Source organism: Chelonia mydas, chromosome 13 (assembly GCF_015237465.2).
Source record: "Chelonia mydas isolate rCheMyd1 chromosome 13, rCheMyd1.pri.v2, whole genome shotgun sequence".
Taxonomy (NCBI): domain Eukaryota; kingdom Metazoa; phylum Chordata; order Testudines; family Cheloniidae; genus Chelonia; species Chelonia mydas.
The window spans coordinates 17,385,853-17,398,096 of NC_051253.2; the positions used below are offsets into that span (position 1 = coordinate 17,385,853).

The 12,244-nt window shown below is 39.4% G+C and overlaps 1 protein-coding gene across 5 annotated transcripts in view; it reads right to left on the reverse strand.

The window, feature by feature from the left end:
- The window catches only part of ARFGEF2 (ADP ribosylation factor guanine nucleotide exchange factor 2), a 57,445-nt gene that overhangs the window by 10,697 nt on the left and 34,504 nt on the right, over positions 1–12,244 (reverse strand). For all 5 annotated transcript variants that reach the window (XM_037915378.2, XM_037915379.2, XM_043526747.1 and 2 more), the window contains 12 exons: positions 11,996–12,147; positions 11,446–11,574; positions 10,778–10,936; positions 8,671–8,818; positions 7,328–7,427; positions 6,432–6,472; positions 6,175–6,344; positions 4,643–4,794; positions 4,325–4,497; positions 1,573–1,733; positions 598–728; positions 365–494 (listed from right to left, as the gene is read on the reverse strand). In XM_037915378.2, coding sequence (XP_037771306.1) covers positions 365–494; positions 598–728; positions 1,573–1,733; positions 4,325–4,497; positions 4,643–4,794; positions 6,175–6,344; positions 6,432–6,472; positions 7,328–7,427; positions 8,671–8,818; positions 10,778–10,936; positions 11,446–11,574; positions 11,996–12,147 — 1,646 coding nt within the window. The remainder of the gene's footprint in view (positions 1–364; positions 495–597; positions 729–1,572; positions 1,734–4,324; positions 4,498–4,642; positions 4,795–6,174; positions 6,345–6,431; positions 6,473–7,327; positions 7,428–8,670; positions 8,819–10,777; positions 10,937–11,445; positions 11,575–11,995; positions 12,148–12,244) is intronic.

Here is a 12,244-nt window from a genome sequence, read left to right on the forward strand (position 1 = left end):
GGAAAGAACGGGTTCCCATATTATGGTGGCACATGGCATAGGATTGGCTTTACTATTCATGTCTCTCTGTATACAGAGGAATATAGTTTGGATAAAATTAAACCATCTTGTAAGTACCTTGAGTCAGGGGTGATTAGAAACTAGTTACCATTTGGGTGTAGGAACACACACAATACCACTGTCCAGGCTGAACCAGTTTTGTTTTTTAAAAAAGTACCAGACGTCAGTCTACCAGGCCTAAGAATCTGGCTCCTTCCAGGAACAGTAGGATTTCACTAAGTGGAAGTTTAGGGGGTTTATTTCACAATTGTATGGAAACCTCTTACTTTTGTCATAACAAGATCCTTCAGAGGGCTTTCATTACCTCAGTTTGTTGTTCAGGAAGCTTCATATTGTCAAATATCCGAAACACAATCCTAAACAGATCTTGCCACCAGTGTTTTTCGAAGGTATGGCCATAGCTCTTCATTATTTCAAACATCACTGTTAGGCCTCTACAATAAGGAAACAGGAATACAAAAATAAGATGCTAAAATGGTTGCCTCTGATCAGAGTTTTAATAACTGAATGCAGCTAAAAAGCAAAGATCCTCTTTACCTTGTCCGAACATCTAATTTGCATCGATTAATGATGCAGGAAAGTTCAAATAAAATAGGGAACCATCCTCTGACCCAGACCCTGTCTCCAGTAGCAACATTCATGTCATCACTTGTATATTCTCGCAATACCTGAAAGCCATTTAGAGAAAGATTATTACCTTTCTATTAAGTCACATCTAAAAGACTTCAGAATTAAACTAAACTAAATTGCATCTTCTAAACAGAATTTGGCTACTCAAAATTTAAGTAAGTAGTGAGAAGTCAAAGAAGATATTTGATTAACCCTTTCCTAATTTATTTGTTTCTCCAAGTACCTCCATGAACACTTCTAAATAATAAAAAGATTCATCTAGTTCTTTTCCTACTCTAGGTTTAAAAAAAATATTTGGCTCTTTTGGTACATTGGAGACAAGATTTCAGATCAACCTCTTAACTGCACCCACATTTACACACAATTGCTCATCCAAACAGATGTGTGCGCGCAGTTCTGCAGAAGTCAATGCTGTGCTTGTGCATGCAAGAACTGATGAACCTGCAAATCTTGCAAGATTAACGAACCATGTTAATTAGGTAACTTCAGCCTAGATACTTTTAAACAGAATTACTGTAATATTACATATTTATACAATAGGGATTTGGTGTTAAGCTCTAACAGGATAGAAAGTGACATGCAATATGACCGTTAAATTGCGAGAGTCCTAATTTCGAGTCAAAAGTTTACAATTTTTGTTTAACAGAGCTGCAACAGCCAATTTTATCCAGCTATTTCCACACCTGATTGAAACAAGGTATTCTCCATTTTCTAAGGAGGATGGTTGACTAGCGTTAAATATGTTCTGCTAGTGCTAAACAAGTGTCTAATTTGGGGCAAACATATTTACTAAGACCATAAAGTCCACGTTTAAGAGCAGAGTCTTAGCTATAGGAGTAATCACAGTTTAAAACTAAAAATTATTACAAGAACAGAAAATACCTGTGGTCTTTCTGAAACATATTTAGCACAATAACGGATAAGTCGGATTGCTTCCATACTGGTGTCCGGAAATGCTGCATTACAGGCAAATTCAGATAAACATTTTACAGCATCCTGGAATGAATCTATTGCTGCTGGAAAATGCTGCTGAAAAATATTGGCTGGGGAAAACAAAGGAAAGAGAAATGTCTTAAATATACTAATATTGTATCAGACTTTTTGAGCCAGAGCCTCCACTGATGTAAACTGGCATACTTCCACTGAAGTCAATGAAGCTATACCAATTTGTATCAGCTGAGGATCTGGCCATTTGATTGCATCAATATTAAACACTGAACAGTATTACAGAAACACAGCACAATTTCTTAGTGTATACAACATGTAAACAGTATTAATATAAAAAAATCCATGGGGGGGAGGGAAGGGAGATGGAAGAGAGAGGAAAGAGGAGAGAAAAAAGTTTATAAGTATAATGCTATTTAAATGCAAAGAGCAGTTAGGCCCTACTCTACACATAAGGCAGATCTAACTATATCAGCGTACAAACTACAGCCTTGCTCCCGCCGATGTAAGCGCCCTACTACACTGACATAACTCCTCCACCTCCACAAGGGGTGTAGGGCTTATGTCAGTGTAGTTAGGGCCATGCAGTGTCAATGTAGACACTGTGTAACTTACATCAGCTACTGGCGGTCTTGTCAATTTCACAGCTCCGCTGGAGCTCTGAAATTGATAAAAAAAAAGCCCAGCTCCCCAGTGAGGATGCTCCCGGGTCTCTGCTCCAGGCCGGGCTGTCACCTGGGCTCCTGGTGGTGCTGCTTCAGCTCCCCACTCCCAGCTGGGAGCCCAGCAGCACAGAGGCTCCCGGCTGGGAGTCTGGCTGCCCCCCAGCAGGCTCCCTGCTTCCCACCAGAGGCGAGAAACCTGAGTGGCTTCCCCCCCGGCTTCCTACTGGGAAGGCAAGAAGCCCCTGGGGACAGCTGGGCTCCCGGCAGGGGAAACCTCACAAAGCTGAACGCCCTGGCTCTAAGCCCCCCCACACTGCCACTCTTCAGTCGGTGGAAGCACTCCTCGTGAGGACACATACCACTGACAGAAGGAGGATAGTGTGGACATCAGCCACCACAATAAATTATTGCGGTGGCTGTAAGTCGACCTAACCTAGGTCGGTTTAAGACAGCAGTGTAGACATGCCCTTAGTTTCACTTTTTAACTCGTACAGTCAATTTCTTCCTTGCTGTAAAAAGCACTTAAACAGCAACAGAGCAGAACAACAACTTTTACAAAAGTACACAGAGAATGTTTAAAAATAAGTTTCAGGGCATATATTACAAGTAATATGCCATTAGAAACTAGAATTACTTCATTTCAAAATTTTTGAGTACACAGTGTCCCTCCTTTTTAATTAGAGCACCAATTTGCCCAAATATCTTTTTAATAGAGGAGTAGATGGCTCTGTAGGGCTAACTCAGCAAGTAAAATATCTAGGGCTGTTGAGTAATCGCAGTTAATTCACACGATTAAAAAAAAATTATTTGTGATTAATTGCAGTTTTAATCGCACTGTTAAACAATAGAATATCAACTGACATTTATTATAAATATTTTTGGATGTTTTTCTACATTTTCAAATATGTTGATTTCAATTACAGCACAGAATACAAAGTGTACAGTGCTTACTTTATATTATTTTTGATAATTTTTACAGAGCAAGTATTTGTAAACAAAAGAAATGGTATTTTTTCCAATTCACCTCATACATGTACTGTAGTGTGATTTCTTTTATCGTGAAAGTGCAACTTACAAATGTAGATTTTGTTGTTGCTGCATAACTGCACTCAAAAACAAAACAATGTAAAACTTTAGAGTCTATAAGTCCACTCAGTCCTACTTCTTGTTCAGCCAATCGCTAAGACAATCAAGTTTGTTTACATTAATGGGAGATAATGCTGCCTGCTTCTTGTTTACAATGTCACCCAAAAGTGAAAACAGTTTTTTGGATAGCACTTTTGTAGCTGGCACCGCAAGGTATTTACATGCCTGATGAGCTAAAGCTCCAGCATGTACTGTTTAAAAGACAGAGTGGATAAAGCACTGAGTGTTCGAGGGGGTATGCGTGGGTTGCATTGTACTAACAATCTGACGTGACAAAGAGGGTGGGGGGAGAGAAAGTACTACTGCAACATCTGATCCAGCCTTGAAATTAAGTCATTTGTAGTTTTTTTTCCCCTATCTAAGGAGAAGCATGAGGGTGGAGTGTCTTAAATCACAGTTAATTATGATAAAGAGCTGTGAATAGGTTATGTTTGGACTGGGAAGAGTTTTCCTCTAGCCATCCATGACATTTCTAAGGCACCCATCACTGCCTTTGCTGGAGGCTATATATCAGAGACACAGTACTTAACTAAATCTGGAAGGCTAATCTAGGTGCCCAGATGTATTATATAGGGTTGAGAGAACACTTTCATATTACTATTAAAAGTATTTCATATACCCAATTGGATTCAGATTATATTCAATGATACTTACAGATCATGCCATAAACTATCAGGCATTGTACAATAGTTTGGTCTTCCTTGATACAGAATTGTTAGAGCCAGGGGAGCAGGCAAAAAACTTAACCACATACTTTAAGCAATTTGGACATTTAAAAACACAACCCTCTCTACCACAATAGAGTTCATTATGTAGACAGGCCCTTTTAGCACAAGAGCATGTTAGTTAAGGTGTTCCATCTGCCAACCACTACTTACTAACTATATGTCCTGTTGTTTGGAAAGCCAACTCTACAATATTCCCATCATGGTCTGAAGCAGCTTGGTGAAATACTGCAAAGATATTCTTCCAGCCTGAGCGAATGTTACCAGCCTGTGAGTTCACCATCTGAGCAATACAGCGTATTACCATGTCACGTATGGTAGGAGATCTTAAAGACAAATTAACCATGTTATTTGCCACTGCCTACACACTGGAGAGCATCCCACCCACATTACCACAGGAAACCTGGTCACATTTTAAGTTGCTGCATAAAAAACCCCCAAGCCAAGACAGCAGTTTCAGTGCACGCACACCTGTTTTTCTTCATTATGTGCTCAAATGGCCTCAAAAAGTCTTTCTGGAAACGGAAGTTGGCTAATTCGCCCTTCTCGAGAAATTTCATTGATAGCTGCCTTAATGAATCAACTGCAAAGATGGCCACATCTTCATTAGGGTTACATCCAACCTAGTAACAGAGAAGGAAAAGGCATGTGTGTGTGTCTTAACGAACATTTAAGAGTTAGTGTGAACTATACTACACAAAGCCACCATGGGCATTTCATTTCCATGACCCAACCTTTATATACCTAAATGGTTTTTACAAACGTATAATGGCTGTCTAAAGAACCCCAGGGATTAGTTTACTAAGGGGCATGAGGGAAGGAGTACACCACCAAACTATCAGGATGCAGAATCATTTTATGTTAGAGAGTTCGCATATTTGAGTTTGCAAACACTCAGAGTTTCCCTGTATACTCACTATTTTTCTAGTTTCAGTAAGATAACATTTCATAGCAAGATAAGATTGAGCATTTTGCTTAAATGCCTAAAGATAGGAACAGAGATCATAATGAGCCGATTTTTTCGGAGATTCTGACCGCTCAGTCACTGACTTCAATAGGAGCTACAGGTGGTCAGTGTATCTTGTCAGGAGTGGAAGGAAGTCAGACAGGCAACTAAATCACAGTTAACTTTAGGCACCTACATCTGAATGTTTTGGCAAGGATTAAGTGAATGCGGAAATATTAAATTAAAAGATTCATTTAGAACAATCCAGATATTTATGCTGCACATCATCAATGTTCCTAGGCTAGATGTTGTGGTTAGACCATGTTTTTCTGAAATTGACATGTGTGCTTTTGCTCATGTTCAAACTAAAGAAACAGACTCCTGAGCTGGTAAAACAAATTGAGAATTCAGATTTTTTTTTAAAAGAATCAGATGGGCATTTTTCTTGCTTTGATTGTGTGGAAAAGGATTAGCAGTGGAGACTACCAGGAGAGACAAATAAATTAATTATCCAAGCATGTCAAAAGGAACACACATGGTTGCTGTCCCTCAATCTACACACATTTTATAAGATGAAACCTAACCAGGCATTACTGATTCCAAAAGGAAACTGCCTACGCATAGTTTAGAAAGAAGGGGACAACAGAAATCATGTCCTGACATTCTCAATAAGGGAGAAAACAAAGGATGAAGAGAGCTGTCATAGGATTCCCCCCCCGCAAAAAAAGGGGGGGGTGCGCCATGGGGAGAGACTGGGGGGTGGCGGGGGGGGACGGACGATGACAGACATCTTTCCCCTCCTCCTTAAGATAATACCAATATTATAGCATAGGGAACACTTAGGACTTCTCCAACTCAAATGTAAAGAATGGCAAAAGCCTCAACTAAATCCATATTGATCAATACAGGTCAAAACCTATGATGTTCTGAATCAGGAAAGCTCTCCAAGACATTCTCTTAGGCATCTTAATAAGGGAAAGCTGATGAGCATGATTCCAACTAGACTCAAAAATAGTACTACAAAAGCAAGTTGCGTAACCTTTAAGTTCTGAAGTACCTTATTGAAATGATCTCCAATCACATGCCATATCCTTGACCACTGCAGTCTAATTCGATTCATATTGTAATACGAGATCTCTACTATCTTCTGCAGGCTGAACATGCGAGGATGGTGGGGGGAAGCCAGCTCGTCCATGGAAACAGCACACAGCCATCGGACAAAATCAACTGAATATTAAACAGATAATACAAGCCATGAGTTTGGGGTGTTCTACTGCAACACAGTTAATTTCCTCATATGTTCAGCATACATACCTATTGCATTTCCGTCCAACCGTGTCGATCCTGTAAATATTCTGTAGAACAAATCAAGATGTGTGATAAAGTATAAGTTATATTTAAAAAATAGGAGAAGGACATAACACACTAAAGTATTTCCAGGTTAAAAGGTTCAAGTTTATAAAGAAACCTTGATGCTGCAAAATAGACTAGCAAGATAATGCTTTGGATTTCCACCAGTGACTTACGGGTGGAAAGAGTGAATTATGTACAGGGAGGAAGTAAAACAGGAAAGCTGAAATACAGAAGGCAGCATGGTCTAATAGACTGAGGGCATTGATGCATTTCAGACGCTTTGACTTGGGTTAATTACCCAGTAATGACAAAAAGTCTAACTGTAAAGTAGTGGCTCATGGCCAAATATAAAAAGGACAAATCCAGTGTAGCAGACAGCCTTTATAAAAATCACCAAGTGTGCAGTACAAAGGCACCAATTTAATGAATTCGGGTCTCCATTTCTCTAAATGGAAAGAGTTAAGAATACACAAACGTTCTCTCTCTCTCTCTCTCTCTACTTCCCACCCTCAAAGCCCACTTAAATTAATGTGCATAAGTTCTTTTTTCCAATTATCCAGCTATCAATGGTAACACCAGACTAGTTTACTGGAAGAGTCTTTCCCTCTCTTTAGTGTTGCAGGACTGAAGTTTAAAAAAAACCCACAACAACAACAAACCACCAGAATATTTTACCATCGTCAGGTCCAGGAGATCTGGCATCATTCAAGGTGAATGCCAACCTGTTCTTAAACTGGTTTTAAGTTAGGCTTTGACAGCCAACCACTCTGTTGCTTTGCAGGGGGAAATCAGGACAGTTTGGGTAACTCTTGATTTGCAAGTTACTACAAACAGAAAGACAGAAAGCACTACAGTACCTGTCCACTGCCACCACCACACTTTGCGAGCTGGTCTCACCCACAGACTCCTGAATGCTGGCCATATGCCTTTTATCAACTCCACCCCCAACTAGGTTACCTGTAATAAAACATTCAGATCCAAACGTTTAATCTGATGAAATAGTCACAGTTAAATACCAACAATATGCTCAATTTTATACAAAACAGGAATTCAGATGGGTCCTGCTCCCAAGCAGCTTAGAATTTATATAGGACAGGTGCTATAGGTCAGAAATGATGCACCTGATTATTCTGCATTTGAAAGTCCAGTCTCAAAGTAGTGTACCTCTTAAAAACATTAAATTGCCTGAACATTATTTCAACAAGTTCATAACAAAAGTTATGAACACGTGAAGATTTTGTGGGGGAGGGAATAGAGATGTTTTAACGCATACAGTTTTGCATCCTTAATTTTGGTGGCTAGTATCCATTATAGGAAAGCAGGCCATCAAGATTACAATAGTGGTGCAAATCATCTTTAACATTTGAGAAGTGCATTAGTAGTTAAATAATCTTTGTCAATGACAATTATGCCTAAAGCCTACAATTAAAACATTTGAATGTAATATTTGTAATTAACCTACAGTGTAACACTGGTACTACATAAACATTTATTACTGAGTATGAGCAATTAGTACTGGACACGTTGTTTAATTACATTCATATACAGAATGTGATACTGTCTCAGTGGAACTCTAGAGTAGTTCTACATTATGTGTTTTTTCATGGAGAGAGTTTATTTCTTTTCTCAGGTAAAGGCAGACTACCATCGTGCCCCTAATCCCCACTTACAAACCAGATTTTAGACTACGCAACATACATTAGGGTGAAATATCTAACTTGAAAACCATCTATCGCCACATCTCAAGGCAGAAAATTGTTAGTATCAGCAAAACGTGTTAGTATTCAGACAGATTTCAGTAATTTCAACATTTTTATTTCAAAATGGAATGAAAAAAGTAGAGCTTTTAATGTCTATAACAAGACTATGGCCATACTAGATCTGATGTAACAAAGTTATGACCACACTCAAGTTCCTACAAGGCAGTTAATCTGGGTAGTCTATGAAGTAATTTCTCATAGCTGATTTATAGAAACTGGAACGCGTTCAGATGTTTAATCATTACCAAGCTAGTTGAAGTAATGGGTACTTTCATTAATTATGTAGTGACACTAGTCTCCACACAGTTAAAATGAAAGCAGGTAAATATACGACCCAACATCATGTGAAGAACTGATCATTCGTTCTCATAGTGACAAATGTTTAGGTTTAATTAACTTGTAAATGCAGGCTTGTTCAATGACAGAGCTATTAATCTTACCTAGTCCCAGGCCCATGAATTCTTCTCCTCCAGATGTATAGCTTTTAATGCTGCCTTCCCTTTCACGCCCAGAGCCAGATAAGTATCGAGTTTTAACCCCAGTCCCTATAAGCTGTGCTAGTTCCAGCTGGCTGATGCATTTCAAGATCTAATAACAAAGGCACATTTCAATAATGTAAGTGACCGCTACCACGTTTTACCTTATGAGACTTCACAGGTTCACAAACCATTTTATCAACACTTCTGTGATATAGGCAAATATAACTGCTAACTTACAATGGAATTAAGCAACTTGCCCAAGATCATAGTGAGTCAGTGGCAGCTGCGAAACACAGAACCCAGAAGTCCAACTCTTAGTTCTCTGGTCACTAGACCAAGTTTCCTCCTTGGGGTGTAGTTTAAGAATTTATACATTATGGGGCTTATTATCCAATAGTTTCTCTTCCCCACACAGATAAATAAGTGAGCTCCCATTACGACAAATGGCAGCTGCAATGAAATTCCCACAATGCATCAAGTGAAGACAACCACAAGTTTACAACATGATCATGATTCCAATTTGGTTTGACAAGTCTTGTCTTCTACTTCAATTCTAGCCCAGTCTCTCAAAGCCACCCCTGCACGGAGGAGCCTATCTACTCCCTCCATGATAATACAAAAATTTATTAGATTAATCTCATGAACACAAACAAGAGACTTGATTCAATATCTAAATGCAAAATTGTTTCTCAAAGTTGAAGCAGTTGTAAAGATCACTGGCAACATAGACATAGATACCAGATACCGGCATATGCCATCAAGGCAGAATTCATGGCCTTCTACTCTAAGACAGGCCTTATTCTGAGGAGCTAGAGCTAGCAGGGCAGTTTCTCAGCCAATAAAAGAGTACTTTAATATCTTCAACTAGTCTGGTATCCTTTCCATTAGAGGACAGTGCTGCACTCATCCATTTACCTAGGTACTTATATGGTCTCTATTGATGTAGCTTCCAAATACCTCCCAACTATGTAAAGACAGAAATGACTCTTTCCTTCCTAGATTGTAGGCGACAGCTTGATTACATTTATTGTGGGGTATGGGAGAAGCGGGGTGTTTGTGAAGAACTGAATCTCTCACACAGTGACTATCTCAGATAGCATTTACTGCCACTCACACAAGTTTGCTTCCTTCCTGCTTTTTCTCTACTGCAAGCTGTCCTAACAATATGGCTATCCATGTGGGCAGTGGAATATGAGGGGATGCCAATTCATTACAATGGCGAGACACACACCAACATTAGATGAATTTTATGCTTTCAGTGAAAGAATGTTGAGAGAATGTTGAGAGAAATACAAGAAAAATTAGTTGGACTATGAGGAAATGGAAACGCCTCTTGCCTTCAGTTTCTGGCATCCATTATGGTGCTTAAAAATAAGTTTTAGACAAGTCTTCAAGGAAAACTGAAGAGGCACTCTGGACAGAGTAAATGTACAACTAGTCAAGATCCTGTGTGCTTTATTATGAACTGAACCTAAATTCTGCAGCAAGGTCCTTTGGATTGTGCAGAAATCTCCAGATCAGTAAACAAAACAATATAAATCCCAATTTTTGACTATTTTCATATTCTCTTAGTCACAGTAGTCTTTGAATGTGTTTTCAGATTCGATTCAGTTTTACCCTTCTCCCGTTTTTCCATTTTCAATGTACAAAAGGTGTATGCACTGACAATAACTGCACTGCAGAGATTTCTGTGAGGAAAGGTTTGAGGGATGGACTAACCATATATTTTTCTGCTAAAGTGAAGAGCACAATAGTTTACATGTTGACTTTTGAAATGTCCTTAGGTTTCAGTGTTTCATGCTGTCTACAAAAAGCACAGTACTGGTTTCACTGTTCATGTCTGAGGTACCTTCACAACTACAAAGGATAGAAAGAATTTTATTAAACAGTGAAAATGAGATGTCAGTGCACAGTTTGCGGAATAAATCCCTTCATCACAGCAGAGTTCTCTGGTGATGGAGTTTCAAAACCTGTGGGCTGTGCAAACGGTAGGCAGAGCTCGGTGAACAAAAGCTTGGTAAGCTGTGAGCGCACACTGAAGCCTCACATTTACTATTCAAGTTTTTACCTCATGCCAGGAATTCCCAAGATAGTTGCCATCTGTATGGGCCACGGTAATAAGTGTCTTAATGGTGTCTATGTTTTTCTGTTTCATTTCTGTGATGCTAGAGCTGGCAGTCAACAGTGAGAAGCGAGCAAGGGCCTGCACATAGGCATCTCGTTCAAGCTAGAATGCAGATACAAATATGAGAACAGAAATAAGCCAGAGAAATTGAGATGTCTGCAAATACTAAAGTAAAAGCACACAACCTCCTCAGATTTGGGTAACTTCTCTTCCAAGTACGCCTCTGTGATTGCAATTGTGGCAAAGTATTTCCCAGTCAATATAGTACAGAAGAGCTGGAGACATACTAGAAAATGATCTTAATGGGAGCATCAGAAGTGGGAGACATTTGAGGATTAAGAATAAAACTCCATTATCTTTATTTATGATCCAGAGCTATGGACAGTTTAAAACTAAAACTGTTCTGCAAACAAAAACGTTATACGTGTTGATTAGCAAAGCAAGTTATTTTCAAGCAAGTTATTTGCTTGAGATGACCAGGTAGCTCAGTTACTTCAGCCCCTACTTTGACTTTGGTGTAAGCTAACATTTTTATAATTTTATTATTCCAGATGTCAGAGTCCATGATGGCCTCCAGTGACCTAGACATAGCATGTCTGACATATACAAACCTGCATTCCAAAAATGCAGGCTATTCGGATTGCACATCGAATTCCTTCCAAACATAGAGATGCAACATCAGTGTCATCGCAGTTCTGAAGGCCAACGCTGTAAGCTGCCAATAACGGAGTCCATACAAGCTAGCAAAAAGAAAACCTTTGTAAGTTTAGTTTCATTACCACCAAATCATGATTCTCCCTAATGCAGTGGCTAGGGCAGACATTGCCCATGCCAACACTGTATCCTCCCATTCACATAATGAAGTGCCAGAATGCCATTTGCAGACTTTCTGCAGCATTGAGTATATTAATATCCCCTATAAAAAAACATAAGGCCCTTTTCCTGCCTCCGATACTCTCGGCTCTTCTCTTCACACTCCTGAGCCAGAAACTCTCCTGGAAGAATGCAACACTTCTAGCCCCATCACAATATCGACACCTTCATAAAAGAGATGCACTGCTGCTCTCTATGGCTCAGTTATCACAGCTCTCAGTGAGGCATGTTATGAATTGAAGAGGATTACTGCCCAAACATACGTGACGGAGAAATCCATACACTCACTTTGAACATGGGTCTGACGTGATCCAGGTGAGTGGCACTAGTAAAGGGAGCCTTTGCATGGCTTACTGCCTCCATGAGGGCTTTAGCTGTTTTAGCCATTTGCTCCATCTCCAGGTTGTACAATAACCGCCGCTGCTTCTCATTGGCTACACCTACGAAGACCACCACAAAACCGGCATCATTATATATATTTTTGCTATCAGGCTCCATTCCTTAGTTCTGTGTATCAGATGCTGAAGGTAGATTTTT